The sequence below is a fragment of the Mastigoproctus giganteus genome, chromosome 11 (assembly GCF_048544385.1).
Source record: "Mastigoproctus giganteus isolate SK-2022 chromosome 11, ASM4854438v1, whole genome shotgun sequence".
NCBI classification, from domain to species: domain Eukaryota; kingdom Metazoa; phylum Arthropoda; class Arachnida; order Uropygi; family Thelyphonidae; genus Mastigoproctus; species Mastigoproctus giganteus.
The window spans coordinates 72,871,518-72,889,455 of NC_143585.1; the positions used below are offsets into that span (position 1 = coordinate 72,871,518).

Here is a 17,938-nt window from a genome sequence, read left to right on the forward strand (position 1 = left end):
CAAAGCCACGTAGTTTTCATGCTTTTTTTTAATCCGTGTAGTCAGGAAGTTCAACAAGATGGTTAACAGGCCCCGCTTCCCATGTTGCAGTGGCTAAGATTGCCCTGGCCATTATTATTTCCTGTAGGGTTATATCAAGGACAATGCTCTTTTAAAAACAATTACATTTAATTGGAAGACTGGAGGTTAAATCCCCATTATCCTTACAGGGAATGTTCTCTTTAACTTATGGAGAACATTCCTTGTAAGATTTTCCATTGTGTTTTTAACATTATGTCACAAAGTGAATATCTGTGTGGACATTAGTAGCAAACATTTTCAGTACTTAATGTCACTTATTTTTCTTGCACACAAATTTTAATATCTATATAATATTGGTGATACCCACCCACCAATGATAGGCCAATAGCTTTGAAACGGTTACGTCTGGGTGGCAGTACTCACTGAGAATAAGTAACAATAGTCTTCTCTATTAGTGAAGTGTTACTTATTCGAGGTAGTGCAATACCATGGCAACTCGTGAAGGAAGAGCACAATATGAGATACAGAGCAAATGATGCTTCCCACACTACCATCGTAGTTTCTTAAGAGTTATCTATGGTGTATCTACACCAATATTATATAGATATTATGCCTTGTTGCATTTAGTTATTTTTAAACAAGTTTTAATCTACAGTTCTCTTTTTCATAGAATATTCTATCTTATGTATCATATGCAATAACAAAAACTTGTAGATTTCTCCATATATTATAAATGCTATCTTTTGTGATATTGTTAGGTGAGTCTACCACCATTCACTTGAAGATAGTAAGAGTTCACAAGGATCCTCCTCAGGTCCTAGATCATCATGTTCCTATTTTTAACCAGAGCTGGTCATCGATATTACCATCCCAGTGGGATCTCACCACTCAACAGGTGAACTTTTATATGTGCTAAATATATAAACTCTTTTGGCCAACTCTTTAAGGCACAATTTGTGTTGTACTAATGCTTACATATATTGAAAACTTTTAGTTATGGTTGGTAACTATTCATGACACACACACACACACACACACACGATATTACTGACTGGAAGAAATATACTGTGTTTTTATGTATTGACCATTACATACAAACACACCTCCTGATTAGCAACACATCTGAAACTTCTGTATTTATAAATTTAATCAAAATTAAACAAAAAAAGAAAATGTATTTTCTTTAACCATCTAACAGGACAGATAAGATTTGCAAGCATGGTGTAGTACTGGTCACATCACTCTCTTTAGAAGAAAGGAAGAAATAATTTAAAATAGTGTACTTCAAAATTTTATTGTTTATTTTAACACTCTATCAAAAATAAGAACAAAAATGTCTTTAGTAACCAGCATCAGGCCTGTTATCAAAAAAAAAAAAAAAAATTGCTGACCAATCTCAAGGCATACAAGGCAGTCAAACTGAAGAGAAACCAAACCTCTGTGGAATATACATATGACACTTTTTATACCCACATGAAGCCATAATGAATTTTTTTATGATTATACTTTTCCGATTAAAAAAAATAACACTTGTCAGCTGAAACTTTTTTTTACCCATCAAAAGTGTAAACTAGTTTTGTATACACGTTTCAAATATGTTTTAATTATTTCTAGCATGTGTAGTTTTTGTAATGTGATTACTGATAATATCAGTATAAGTTAATTAGGACAATTTCATTAAAAAACACAATACTGGTTACAGTTACATTTTTATCACTTTTAAACCCAATACACTTTGTGTATAATTAAAATAATACAGTACACTATTGTAATATAAAGATGTGTATATTTTAAAAATGTTGTGCGGATGATTTCCTTTGGTATACTTTGTCCAGAATGTCATGGCACAGTACCTATCGGTAGTCTGCCAACATACATTTGTGTACATTGGAAGACATACACAAATATATGTTGTTCCAGAAACTTTCCATTGATTTAATGTCTTGATAGAATCGTTCCCCCTTCTTTCCCAGGTTTTTTGGAAAAGAAGTTTAAATGTGAGTGCAAGAAATAAAGTTTCAGCAAACATATGACATCCATATTTTTTTATATGCATTCAGCAATTTCTGAATTCTGTTTTTGTATGTGGGAGACCTGGAATTACCCAGATTTTCCACAGAGCCATTTGAAAATGTCATGCTTCGATTTTTTGTACATCGAGACATTTTTCAAAGCTTTCATCCTGCAGAAGCTCTCTGATTTGAGGCTCCACAAAGATTTCCTCTTTCACTTTTGCAGCACTGATCTTTCAAAATTTCTCACTTTGAGTAATGAAATCCTCACCCATTGTTTTCACAAATCTCTTCATGGGGCCAAATACAATATGGAAAGAAGGAAGGAAAATCTTCACTGGATCCACTAATGGAACATACACTGAAAGGACAGAATTCATTGGATACCTGGTTCCTGGGCAATGCGACGCTATCACCCCTCTTGCTAATGGATGAACCCACTGCTTGGCAGGTATATAGGTTCACTGCATTCACATAGATGATAATTTGATGTCAGTATGAATAAACATCGTGAGTTAACATACTTTTAAAGAAGGATAATAGTGGGTACCCAACGCATGGGTCACTATCTCAGAGGTGGTACAGAAATTGCACTATCCCTGTTCGATAGTATCAAGAGAGTATCAGGAATACACCATTTCTGGAATAACATCTCATTGTGGACAGCTCTGTGGGCAGAGAAAGGTGGTGGATGAATGTGGCCGTTGACATCTGTCAATGGCCACATTGACATCTGTTGCATTGTTTCGGCCAACCAGAGAGTGACAGTGGCATAAATCAACAAAGGAGATGCTAGAAACATCTCCACCAAGACCATCAGGCAATCATTAGCTGCAATAGGACATTATGGGAGCCACCGACCCACCAGAGTCCCGTTGCTAATGGCACGACACGAAACTCTATGCCTCAACTGGTTGAAAGAACATCAACACTGGACCTTAGATGATTGGAGATGGGTCCCCTGGGCCGATGAGTCCAGTTTCCAGTTATTTCGAGTGGACAGGAGGGTGTGCATCTGGCGGAAACCACATGAAGCTATGCACCCGTCATGTCAACAAGGAACTGTTCAGGCAGGTGGGCAGTCGGTAATGGGCTGGGGCATGTTCAACTGGCACACGTTGGGACCTCTGGTATGTCTAGACGCATCTCTGAATGTTTTGAGTTACTTGTCCATCCTTGCAGACCATCTGCATCCCTTCATGGTCATTGTGCACCCACAGGGCAATGGACTCTTCCAGCAGGACAATGCGCCTCCCCACAGAGTGACTAGAACATGGTTCAAAGAGCATTCCCCAGATTTTACCACCATGTAATGGCCTCCCCATTCACCAGACATGAACCCTGTGAAGCATCTTTTGGATGCTGTGGAAAGGTCCGTTCAAGCTTTGGATCATCCACCCAGGAATGCAACGGAATTATGGACAGCAGTGCAGCAAGCATGGATGGAAATATCTGTGGAACACTCTTGTGAACTAATGGACTCAGTACCTTGCCGTGTGACTTCCCTTATCCAAGCGAAAGGTGGGCCTACTCATTACTAGGTAGGTATCATGATTTCTGTACACTGCTTGTTCCTGGCTTATATGTGCTTTTTTGAAGCCAGTCACATTTGATGTAAAATGGTCTGTAGCAGAATCGTTGTCCCACAGACATAGAAAGCAACATTTTATGAATCCTCCTTGCATGCCTATTAACATACCAATGACTCTGAAGTTGCCTCATATACTCCATTGATGAGTGCTGTATTGAATTGCACTGAGCAGTGTCTTCATATTATAATGTCTTCTTTAGATATACAGAGTGGGCAGTGAGGATGAACGTTTTCCAGACTTTACCAAAAGGAGTCAAATAAGCGGCACTATTCAAATGTTGTGTACTTGTGACAACTGTTGGTATCGTGGAAGTAGCTGAACAGACCTGTTTACTGTAAAGAATGTCACCAAAACTTGGTATTTTTTTTTTTTTTTTTTTTGATAGTCAGACACTTTGATGTTCTTCTTAACCAAGTGTTTCTGCTTTAGTCTTGAGGTAAGGAATTCAGTCTTTATCTCTAATGAAGTCATTCAACTCATCTTGAGTAAACTGCTCCAGCTCTGTTTGTCAAGTGTGTACTTATGATCAGCTGAAGTTCTCAGGCCAGTGGCACCGTCACCACATTCCATTTTCATCTAAAGAATCTAGTCTATGCTGTGGAGGTACTGGAATTGGCATATTGTCATTGCAGGGATAAGTCTCATCACTGAATTCAGGTTTGATTAAACAACCTTGTTCTTGTTCTTCACTGAGAATCCAATTATGGCTACAATAGAAAAATAACAATTTCTATCGCAGTCTTTTGGCTCCTTTCATATCATGGGCATGCCAAATGGCATCAGCTTTTTCTATTTGTTCAACCAGTCATATAAATCATTTGTACAGCAGTACAAATAACATGTGGTGTCCTTGCCTCATTCTGGTCAAGTAGAGGATAGCCAAGGTATAACAGGTAAATTTTATGAATATTCGTATGCTATTGAAATTTAGTTTGGAAAGAGCTGCACACACATTGCAGGATTTTAGGGTGATTTTTACACTTTCATGCCATTATAATGAATAAAACTAAATAGGCCTCATGCTCCAGGATCCATAGATAGGAAGTATGAACACTGGAGGAATGGAAATAATAATGAAAATTGCAGGTACAAGCAAGGTAAACAAATGAATGTAATAAATTAAAAATAAAACAAAAAGTAGCTTTTGAGTCTGAGGAACTCTTCATCAGCTGGAACATAAACATTAATATGAAACAAAGAATGCCCAGGCATGGTCATGTAAGGCAAACAAAGCATGACACGAGTGTACCCAACAGTAGGGACAATCAATGGTTAAAACCAGATGCTTATGGCTGTGAATGAAGGGTGTGCACTTGTGGCATGTGCCAACATTTATCACAATGCAGAATAACCACCTCCATGATTGGATGTATGCGCATGCCTCTGTTGCGGTTAAAAGTACTATGACATCCGGATATATGGAGTGATTCGAGCCATAACAGCTGATGGTATGGCTTGAATATGATGATAGTAAAAACTGCAATCTCTTCTCTTGAGGGTAAAAACACCCATCCCCTCTTTCTTACACAGCGACTTGGTATATCGCATTGCCTGCTATGACTGCAGTGGTTACTACATCGGGGAAATGGCTAGAAGCAGGGCCAGGTTAATGCTATGGCCAAACCAGCCATGGCCGGGTGCCTCACCTGAAGAGGGGTCTCATTTTCAGTGTAAATATTTTCTAAAGTAGTGATAAAAATTTCTAATAATAATAATAATAATAATAAACCAAGAAAACGTCTAATATAAAAGAATACTTAAACATAACTTGTTAAGTGTTATTCTTATACCTTTTTATTGTTGCTTTATTTTTCAAGCCAAAAAACAAAACATTTTTGACCTCTTATTTTACATTTTTATCGAGGAATTATTATTCACAATCTATATATATAAAAACGCTTAGTTATGCCGCCCAACAATTAGCAGCTGGCAACAATTGCTAATTGTTGCCAAAACTCGTTCACCTTACATGACCACCATACTGGGAATTCTTTATTTTTGTACTAACGTTTTTCGACTGAAGAAAGGCAAGCTATGCCTGAAAGGTAACTGCTATTTTGTCTGTTTATTTTATCTGTCTTTACTCAGAAAAAAAGCTGAACTTATTTGTGAACAGTGTGTAAGAACTTTGAGAAACCATAGAATAAATGCTAATGAAATTTTAGAGGAGAGATCTAATGGACTAAGAGGCCGAAACGAAACACTACAACTACGAAGACGGACAGAAAACATTGAAGAAAGAGAAGCAAGATTGGAGATGAGAAGACAGGTGAAACGCCATAGGACTAATCAAATAGAAGTACCGGATGCGGATAATCAACAAGTTGTAATTAATATGGAAGAGCACGACATAAGAAATATGTGTTACAACTGTGAGTATTGCAATGCAAGATATTGGGGACACTAGTTGAACACATCAAATAAATACACTAAATGCTGTCATGATGGAAAAGTTTCACTCAACCCACCGAATACACGTGAAACAAATAACTACAGAGAACGTATGTATATGCAAGTACAGCTCAGCATTGACATTCGCATCAATGGGCACAGATATTAAATCGCCATCTGGAAATGGTCCTTACTGTTTTAGAATACATGGCCAGATTTACCATTTGGTCTCATCGCTATATCCAAACGAGCCGAATAAGCCAGGATATGGACAACTTCTGCTGAAACAACAACAAAACGGCTTAAAAAACAATCAAACCACCAAGGATGTATCGCCGAAGTAATGCAACAATCGGATTAGATGTTGCAACAAGTTAATCCATTTGTTGAGTCATATAAAGAAATGCATTAAATAACCCAGACTTAGATAAAAGACGATATATGCATATATCCCACAGGTGACTACTGTAGAATTATATCACCACTAAACAAGAATGGAGAATCTATGGTATATCCATTGCTATTCCCATGTGGAGAGGATCGTTGGCGCAAGGAACTACAACACGCGGAATAGAGAAGAACCGCAAAACGTATTAGAGTAACACAGTTACAGTTCTTTGCTTATAGACTTCTGTTGAGAACTGGTTTTAGCCTAATTCATAGCAGTGGAAAATTATTTCAGCAATACATTTTAGACGCCTATGTGAAGACTGAAGGATCTAGATTAAACTATTTACACCATAATCAGAAAGATCTATGAGTGGAAATGTACCGTGGACTATTAGATGCAGTAGAAGCAAGAGCTCAGAACCAAAACTTGAGAGCAGGGAAGACGATAATTCTGCCTTCAACATTCCAAGGCAGCCCAAGGTACATGCAACAAAACTATCAAGAGGTAATGGCAGTTGTACGAAAGTTTGGGACCTGAACTATTTGTTACATTTACTTGCAATTCTGCCTGGCCTGAGATTGTGAATGCAATGGAAGGGAAGCAATGACCCGAACACAGACCAGACATAACTGTGTAAGTGTTCAAAATAAAACTTGCAGAACTGCTTGATGACATTCTCAAGCGGAATCTCTGGTACTGTGATAGCCTTCATCTATGTGATAGAGTTCCAGAAACGTGGACTACCACATGTGCACAAAGGATGACATTGACAGAGTCTTAAGTGCAGAGCTACCATGATTAAAAACAAATCCAAGGTTGTTTGAAATCGTTACAGAGTGCATACTACATGGTCCCTGTGGCGCACTCAATGCACAATCTCCGTGCATGAAAGGTGTATGCAGTAAGGGATTTCCGAAAGAGTTCATAGATACAACAGAAGAGAATGTTAACGGCTATCCGTCGTGTACCAAATAAGATTGTAATAGGTGCATTATGGCCTTAGTAGCCCTTGCACCAATAAATCCAACAACAAACAAAACAAATGGCTATCCGATATTAGAGATGAGATTAGCATTAGTAGAGGCACATGATGCAAGAAAGCAAGCTTATGCAGCATCAGCCAAAAAAAAAAAAAAAACCACTCCCATTTCACTCCTCCATTCATTACAAATACCTGTCCAGCTCAGCCTTAAATTTATTTAGGCTATCAACTTCCACAACAAAAAATGGAAGTCTGTTTGACCAACCAACCAACTACCCGCTGGCTAAAGGCAAACTTCCGCACATCTATCCTACATCTGTCTTTCCTCAATGTGAATTTATGCCCTTTAAGGTGATAACTCTGAGCAAGAGGAAGAATCCCATCACCATTGAGCATGCTCAAACCATTCAAGGCTTTATATACCTCAGTCAGATCACCTCACAGGTGCCTAGTCTCCAGACACTGTAATTTGCAAAATTTAAGCCTTTCTTCCTAAGAGCAACCCTTTGTTCCATTCACTAATCTTGTTGCCCTTCTCTGTACTCGTTCCAACAGTTCTACATCCTTCTTAAAATGAGGCCTCCAGACCTGTATACAGTACTCAAGGTGTGGCCTGACCATTGCCTTATACAAGGGAATAATCACCTCCTTATCCCTGCTAGAAAAATTCCTGTGTATCATTGACAAGACACTATGAGCTACTCTTGCAGACCGTCTGCACTGCTCAGAAGACTTCATATCTGCCTGCACAATTACCCCCAGGTCCTTTTCGTTCTCTACCACTGTCAGTATAGTACCACAGAGTTCATATGTCACTCTGGGATTACTGCTTCCCATATGTAGTACTTTACATTTGTCAATGTTAAACTTCATTTTCTACCTCTCAGCCCATCTGCTCAACATTTCTAGATCCTGTTGCAGCAGCGTACTGTCATTAGTGTTCTTAACAACCCTGCCAACCTTCGTATCGTCTGCAAACTTGGACATTAAGCTTGATATACCAAAAAAAAAAAAATGAATAGCAAATGCTTAGAAAACGGTACTCACCTTGTATAAATCTGCAATAAAATTTTTTTTGGTAGATGGTGGTTAAATTTGGGTTGGAAGAAGCATTAAAAAGAACTAAGGTGGGGGAATGGGGTGAAAATATTTTATTTTAAACAGATTTTAAAATGAGCGCAAGGAAGTAGAAATGCAGATCTCCAATCCTTGGTTGTCATAAAGAGGTTAAAAAACGTAAATGAAAAAAAGAGAGAAGACCAGTGGTGCCAATAGTCGTTACGAGGGACTTTTGTGAGTAAACTGTCATCAGTTGGCAAATGGAAGAGAAGTGAGTGCGTGTTGTATTTAAAGTTTATCTAAACTCCCATGATGCTCTTTTTGACACGTGGGAACTTTAGCTGCAAGAGGTTCCAAGCCGGTGAAAGGTTGAAGGGAAGTTTAGCGTTAATAATGTTGAGATCAGAATGGTGTCGGTACCATTCGATGGTGAGGGCTTCATATTGAAGAATTCTGTAGCTCGATCTAAGTTTAATAATTGAAGAATTCTGTAGATCAAGCTACAGAATTCTTCAATATGAAGCCCTCACCATCGAATGGTACCGACACCATTCTGATCTCAACATTATTAACGCTAAACTTCCCTTCAACCTTTCACCGGCTTGGAACCTCTCGCAGCTAAAGTTCCCACGTGTCAAAAAGAGCATCATGGGAGTTTAGATAAACTTTAAATACAACACGCGCTCACTTCTCTTCCATTTGCCAACGGATGACGGTTTACTCACGAAAGTCCCTCGTAGCGACTATTGGCACCACCGGTCTTCTCTCTTTTTTTCATTTATGTTTTTTAACCTCTTTATGACAGCCAAGGATTGGAAATCTGCATTTCTACTTCCTTGCGCTCATTTTAAAATCTGTTTAAAATATTTTCACCCCCCCCCCCCCCCCCCCCCCAAATTTAACCAATTCTTCCAACCCAAATTTAACCACCATCTACCAAAAAAAATTTTATTGCAGATTTATACAAGGTGAGTACCGTTTTCTAAGCATTTGCTATTCATTTTTTAGTCAGATTAATCACAATATTATAAGGTTACTATAATTTCACCATTGTCAAGCTTGATATACCATCATCAGTATCATTTATAAATACTTTTAAAATAATAAGAGGAGTTTACCTCAATATAGTACGTAGAACACTTCCGTATGATACTCTCCAGAAATTAAAACGAAAAAATCAAAAACTTACATTAGAGTAAAAAATAAATAATTAAAAATCAATTTAACGCAATTAAAAAGAATTTAACGTAAATATTCAAAACTATTTTCCTTCCTGAAGCTGACAATGCTCTTCGACCGTATGTTGTGATCACAGGAATGAAAATTACTGAATAGGGTTGAACCTGAAACTTAAATAGTGATTATTTGTATTCGCGCATGCACGTAAAGGTCCATGCATCGGAGATCAAATATGGCCGCCGAACATTAACAGAATTCTCGTGTAATTTAATTTCTACAGTTTCTGCAATTAATCGTCGCATATAATTACGTTGAACATTAAGTATTTTGGCCTCGTTAATAAAAAAGTATGTTTTTCATTAATAGCATGAAAGGCTAACTCTGGGCGCCTCCGTAGCCAGGTGGGAAGGAGCAGCAGTGCGTAGCACATGCTTCTTGATTAGACCGGGGTTCGAGCCCGTCACCACCAAATACGGAGTATGCGGAAAGGTCAAGGAATGACCACCGCATATCCGGAGCAATATGGCCTTAGTTGCTAATGCTCCTAAAAACCAAATAACGAACGAACGAACGAACGAAAGGCTAACTCTGACGTTGCTGAACCAGAAGCACAAACTGCGGCTTCATGTTGATTTACACGAATATTCAGAGAAAATCGCATCAAACCTTGGTAAGACGAGTCGCAATCACCGCAAGAAATGTTGTATACCAGATCATTAATTTGTGTTGCGAAAGCAGAAAGAACCAAGCGATTGTTCAGTGTAGTGTGTAATTTCCGTATTGGCCTGGCCACAATTTTAAATTCGGTATCTTTAAAGAATCTATTAAGCTGTTTGTGCCACTGTTCGACATATGGGACAGAAATAAAGTATTTTTTGATATTACTATTGTTGGTTGGTGTAGTATTTTGTATCCTATCCTTAGCCTGTACCCTAATTCGGTTTATTGTGACAAGGGGATAACCCCTGTTTAAGAACCTGCTAGTTAATATTTGTATTTCTGAGCCCAAAGCAGATTCCGTCATTGAATATTTATAGGCATTTAGAAATTGATTAAAGATAATCGATCTTTTGCAGGTGAATGGGTGATAGCTATTATAATGTAGAAGCATACCGGTGTTTGTAGGTTTTCGATAGATGTTAAATTGGATTTTGTTCGAGTCCCGTGTAAGCGTGAAATTTAGAAAGTTTAATGACTTTGCATCCGTATCCTTCCTTTCCAATGTAAATTTGAGTCTAGAATGAATATTATTAAACGAATGTAACATGTCTTGGATAGTACTACTATCAGTAATAACTAGTACATCGTCTAAATACCTCCCATAGTATGTGATACGGGGTCGAAAAGGTGTCAAATGCATATGCTCAATCATTGAGAGATAGATCTCTGACATTAAGCCGCTCAGGCTCAAACCCATTGGCAATCAAAAAATTTGTTTGTACACCTTGTCTCGAAAGGTGATATAGTTTGCCTCAACTAACAGTTTAATTGAGTAAAAAATTCCTGCCTGGTAACTCAAAGGTCGCGGGTTCGAATCCCGCCTCGGGCTTGGATCAGAGTAAATGCAAAAGCTTTTGGGAGGTGCATTATGGCCATAGAAGCCGATGCGCCAACAGCTACCAAAATAAAAAAGGAAAAAATTTCCTTAATAGGTAGCTTCGTATAATTAATCGGTATCGAGTTTTTATTTAACATATCCAAAATAATATCGAATGTGTATTCAACGTTTACATTCGTATATAATGAGGTAACATCTAGTGAGAATAAATTGTCATTGTCGCCAAGTCTACAGTCTTTAAGATTATTAAATAATGTATCATAGTTCTTAATCCCAAATTGTATTACCTGTCTAAAGGGTTTTATAATGCTATATGCTATTTTCATCCTTAGCCAAACATATGCATGTTTGGCTAAGGATGAAAATGCCGAGTATCTGTAGGAAACAATAGGTTTAATAGGAAATCCAGTCTTGTGTCAAAAAATATCAAAAAATACTTTATTTCTGTCCCATATGTTGAACAGTGGCACAAACAGCTTAATAGATTCTTTAAAGATACCGAATTTAAAATTGTGGCCAGGCCAATACAGAAATTACACACTATACTGAACAATCGCTCGGTTCTTTCCGCGTTCGCAACACATTCATTCTAGACTCAAATTTACATTGGAAAGGGAGGATATGGATACAAAGTCATTAAACTTTCTAAATTTCACGCTTACTCGGGACTCGAATAAAATACAATTTAACATCTATCGAAAACCTACAAACACCGGTATGCTTCTACATTATAATAGCTATCACCCATTCACCTGCAAAAGATGGATTATCTTTAATCAATTTCTAAATGCCTATAAATATTCAACAACGGAATCTGCTTTGGGCTCAGAAATACAAATATTAACTAGCAGGTTCTTAAACAGGGGTTATCCCCTTGCCACAATAAACCGAATTAGCGTACAGGCTAAGGATAGGATACAAAATACTACACCAACCAACAATAGTAATATCAAAAAATACTTTATTTCTGTCCCATATGTCGAACAGTGGCACAAACAGCTTAATAGATTCTTTAAAGATACCGAATTTAAAATTGTGGCCAGGCCAATACGGATATTACACACTACACTGAACAATCGCTTGGTTCTTTCTGCTTTCGTAATACAAATTAATGATCTGGTATACAACATTTCTTGCGGTGATTGTGACTCATCTTACCAAGGTTCGACACGATTTTCTCTGAATATTCATGTAAATCAACATGAAGCCTCAGTTTGTGCTTCTCGTTCAGCAGCATCAGAGTTAGCCTTTCATGCCATTAACGAAAAACATACTTTTTTATTTAACGAGGCCAATTCAACATAATTATACACGACTGATAATTGCAGAAACCGTAGAAATTAAATTACACGAGAATTCTATTAATGTTCGGCGGCCATATTTGATCTCCGATGCATGGACCTTTAGGCGCATGCACAAAGACAAATAATCACTATTTAAGTTTCAGGTTCAACCCTATTCAGTAATTTTCATTCCTGTGATCACGACATATGGTCGAAGAGCGTTGTCAGCTTCAGGAAAGAAAATCGTTTTGAAAATTTACATTAGATTCTTTTTAATTGCGTTGAATTGATTTTTAATTGTGTTCAATTGGTTTTTAATTATTTATTTTTTACTCTAATGTAAGTTTTAAAATTTTTTTTGTTTTAAGAGTATCATACGGAAGTGTTCTACGTACTATATTGAGGTAAACTCCTCTTATTATTTTACAAATATTAATATCAACATAGAACGTATTGAGTATTACAGCTCTGATTCATACTCTGTAATTCATTTATAAATACAGAAAACAATAATGGACCCAACTCTGAACCCTGAGGGACTCCACTAATAACATTAGTCCACGGTGAGCAGTGTCCATTGATTACCATTCTCTATCTTCTCCCACTCAACCATCCTTTTATCCATAACAGCAATTTGCCTCCAATGCCACACTGCTCCAATTTGTTCAGCAGTCTTCCGTGTGCAACAGTATCAAAAGCATTTCTAAGATCCAAATATATGATATATACTTTGCTTAATGCTTGATGTTTGCAGAGCAATCGGGTACGGGACATGATACTGCCAAGGGGGATGTCTTTGTGTGTGCGCGATGCAAGGAGTGTATCGATATCAGGCAACAACTCGGCGTTCTTGTGGGCCTATATGAGAGCTTGAAGGACAGGGTGGATGCTCTCGAAGAAACTAAATTGAGGGGCCCATCAAGCTCTCAGCTGCCCACATCAACGCCAGAGCTTGCACTTGGGCATCGCGTGACACAGAGACAACCCCTAAAGCAGAATGCGCTGGTCCCGAAGGAACTAGTAGTTGTTGGTGACTCTATTGTCAGGGAAACGGGGAACATGCTTTGTAAAAAAGATAGGTGGAACAGGACCAGGGTATGTCTGCCAGGGGCAAAGGTTGATAACTTTGTAGAGCGAATATCATCTTTTAAGGGCACAAGAGGTGATATAGTTGTACACGTTGGCACTAATAATATTAAGAGTAGGAGACCGGCAGAATTACTTAACAAGTACAGGTCACTGTTGAACAAAAGCCGAGAATTAGGGTTGAATTTGAAAGTGTCTGCAATTCTGCCCAGACACGATAGGAGGGAGTATATGATGAGAGCCTTGTCGATCAATTCGGCCCTGGAAAGATTGTGCAAGGCTCAAGAGGTAGAATTTTTTTCAGCCTGGACTGTACTTGTTAACAGGAGAGATTGCTTCTATAGGGATGGGATACACTTAAATAGAAAGGGTGCAAGAATATTTGCTGATGCTATCGAGGCAGTGTTAGGTGGGTCGGAAAACTGCAAGCTTGGGGGGAGACAAAGACCAATAGATTGACAGTAGCCACTGGCAGAGGTGAAAGAGATTCTTGCACTGCTTCTATTAGAATGAGCAGAAGCCTGAAAAACAAGATGCATGGTATTTCAGAGACTGCTGGGAGCCATTGCGGTACAAGTAAACACATGGGTTGTGTTAGGGTAGCTAAGAATAGAAACAGGTGCAGGTATACTTGCGTGTACACCAATGCTAGGAGTTTAGTAAATAAATTTGATGAATATGAGGTATTGCTCAAAACATCGAAGGCAGATATTCTTGGGATATCAGAGACGTGGTGTCACACAGATATAAGGGATGCAGAACTGCAATTTGGGGAGTACAACGTCTACAGAAAGGATAGACAGGATAGGAAGGAGGAGGGGTTATGCTATTAGTTAAGAAACACATAAAAACCAAGGAAGTGAAGCCAGTCGACATCGCTGGACAGTGCAGTGTGGAGTCAGTTTGGTGTGACATAAACATTGGGAGATCAAAATTGAGAGTAGGAGTGTGCTATAGGCCTAATGACTCTGATGAGTATAATAAGGAACTGTACAGGGAAATAGAGTGGGCCAGTAAATCAGAGTGTCTTATAATGGGAGATTTTAATTTCCCAGATATTGACTGGAATTTGGGGGCTGGTTACTCACATACTAGCAGGGCTTTTGTGGATTTATTGGATGATTGCTTTCTACATCAGCATGTTCGGGAGGCAACTAGAGGGAGTAATACTCTTGATTTGATTATCAGCAGTGATTCTTCATGCATTAAGAATCTGCAGATAAATGAACCGCTAGGTGGCAGTGATCACAGTGTGCTGAAGTGGGATTTACTCAAAGAGGTAACTACCATTAGGGGTAAAGGGAAGGGTTATTGCTTCCGTAAAGGCGACTACGATGGACTGAGACAGTATTTAAATTCTATGCAGTGGGACCAACTGATGATGTTACCAACAGCAAATTCAAAATGGGAAGCATTCAAAGAACTTATCTTGGAAGCTACTAGGCTTTACATACCAACTAAGAAATATCGTTCAAGGTTTAGGCCAAAATGGATGTCAGATGAACTAATGAGGCATATGGCAGAGAAGAAAAATGCATGGGATACATACAAATTAACACATGACACAGAAGCCTATGATAGATACAAGTTGATATGCAACCAAGTTACAAAGGAGGTTAGGCAGGCGAAGGCAGATTACGAGAAATCCTTGGCAAGGGATGCAAAGAAAAACAGCAAAGAGTTCTTTACTTATGTAAACTCTAGAAGGAAGGGGATGAATCAGATTGGTCCACTTGATATTGATGGGTCAAGTGTTGATGATCCTGCTCAGGTAGCTAACAAACTAAATGAATATTTTGCATCGACATTCACACATGAGGAGTTATTCAGCGAGGGGAATGCCAGAGGTGTATTCAACTCTAGCAGTAAGCTACAGAATCTTGAAATAACTGGGAGTAAAGTGGAGGAGAAACTGTTGAAGATAAACACAAGAAAGGCACCCGGGGTGGATGGGATCTATCCAGTTATATTAAAGGAAGCAGCAAAGGAAGTAAGCAAACCCTTAGCCATAATTATGAGAGCTTCCTTGGTCTCAGGGGGAGGTACCCATAGACTGGAAATGTGCAAATGTGACCCCAATTCACAAAGGAGGATCAAAGGCTGACACAAGTAATTATAGACCTGTGAGCTTAACTTCTGTTCCAGGAAAATTAATGGAGGCACTGGTTAAAGAAGCACTGCAGGATCATTTAGACAAGACTTCAGTTATAGCTAAGACACAGCATGGTTTTGTTAAGAGGAAGTCTTGCCTGACCAACTTGATTGGATACTATGATGCAGTCACAAAAGAACTGGATGCAGGGAATAACTTTGATATTATATACTTGGATCTTAGAAAGGCTTTTGATACTGTTGCACATGGAAGACTGCTACACAAATTGGAGCAGTGTGACATTGGAGGCAAATTGCTGCTATGGATAAAGGGGTGGTTGAGGGGGAGAAGACAGAGAGTGGTAATCAATGGACACTGCTCATCGTGGACTGATGTTATTAGTGGAGTCCCTCAGGGCTCAGTGTTGGGTCCATTATTGTTTTCTGTATTTATAAATGATATTGATGATGGTATATCGGGCTTAATGTCCAAGTTTGCAGACGATACAAAGGTTGGCAGGGTTGTCAAGGACACTACTGACACTATGCTGCTGCAACAGGATCTGGAAAGGTTGAGCAGATGGGCTGAGAGGTGGGAAATGAAGTTTAACATTGACAAATGTAAAGTACTACACATGGGAAACAGCAACCCCAGAGCAACGTATCAACTCTGTGGTACTACACTGACAGTGGTAGAGAATGAAAGGGACTGGGGGTGGTTGTGCAGGCAGATATGAAGTTCTCTGAGCAGTGCAGACGGGCTGCAAGAGTAGCTCATGGAGTATTGTCAATGATATACAGGAATTTTTCCAGCAGGGATAAGGAGGTGATTATTCCATTGTATAAGGCGATGGTCAGGCCACACCTAGAGTACTGTATACAGGTCTGGAGGCCTCATTTCAAGAAGGATGTAGAGCTGCTGGAACGAGTACAGAGAAGGGCAACAAGATTAGTGATTGGAACAAAGGGGTGCTCTTACGAAGAAAGGCTTAAGTTTTGCAAATTACAGTGTCTGGAGACTAGGCACCAGCGAGGTGATCTGATAGAGGTGTATAAAGCCTTGAATGGTTTAAGTATGCTCAATGCTGATGGGATTCTTCCTCTAGCTCAGAAAAATCACCTGAGAGGGCATAAATTCAAATTGAGGAAAGACAGATGTAGGATAGACGTGCGGAAATTTGCCTTTAGCCAGCTGGTGGTTGGTTGGTGGAACAGACTTCCATCCCTTGTGGTGGAGGTTGACAGCCTAAATAAGTTTAAGGCTCAGCTGGACAGGTATTTTGAACGAACAGAGGGGTGAAGTGGAAGTGGGTTTTTTTTTTTTTTTTTTTTGGCTGATGCTGCATAAGCTTGCTTTCTTGCATCAAATGCCTCTACTAATGCTAATGCTAATGAGAGCATCCTTGAATTCAGGGAAGGTCCCCACGGACTGGAGATGCAAATGTATCCCCCAATTCACACAGGGTGACACAAGTAATTACAGACCTGTTAGTTTAGCTTCTATTCCAGGGAAAATAATGATGTCACTGGTTAACAATGCCAGATCATCTAGACACGATTACAGTTGTAGTTCAAATACAGCATGGGTTTGTTAAGGGGGGTTATCTTGTCTAACCAGTTTGATTGGATACTATGATGTGATCACAAAGGAACTGGATGCAAAAAATAATTTTGACATCATATACTTGGATTTCAGGAAAGCTTTTGATACTATTGCATATAAAAGACTGCTGTACAAATTGGAGCAGTGTTGTCATTAAGGGCAAGCTGCTTCTATTGATAAAGAGATGTTTGAGTGGGAGAACACAGAGAGTGCTAATCAATGGAATAATGTTATTAGTAGAGTCACAACAGGGTTTGCTGTTGGACCCATTGTTGTTTTTTATATTTATCAATGCTATTGATGAAGATATATCAGGCTTAATGTCCAAGTTTGCAGATGATACAAAGGTTGGCAGGGTTATTAATGTCAGTACACTACTGCAACAGGATCTAGAAAAGTTGAGCAGATGGGCTGAGAGGTGGCAACTGAAGTTTAACAATGAAAAATGTAAAGTACTGCATATGGATAGTGGTAACCCCAAAGTAACGTACCAATTGTGTGGTACTACACTCAGGGTAGTGGAGAATGAAAAAGAACTGGGGGTAATTGTGTAGTCAGATATGAAGTTTTCAGAGCAGTGCAAACTGGCTGCGAGAGCAGGTCATGGGGTCTTGTCAATGATATATAGGAACTTTGCTAGCAGGGATAAGGAAGTGATTATCCCTTTGTATAAGGCAGTGATCAGGCCAC

The 17,938-nt window shown here is 38.8% G+C and overlaps 1 protein-coding gene across 2 annotated transcripts in view; it reads left to right on the top strand.

Moving 5' to 3' along the window:
• Positions 1-17,938, top strand: part of Nprl2 (Nitrogen permease regulator-like 2) — a 129,381-nt gene that overhangs the window by 47,621 nt on the left and 63,822 nt on the right. For both annotated transcript variants that reach the window (XM_090385048.1, XM_090385049.1), the window contains exon 5: positions 780-916. In XM_090385048.1, the coding sequence (XP_090241174.1) occupies positions 780-916 (137 nt within the window). The remainder of the gene's footprint in view (positions 1-779; positions 917-17,938) is intronic.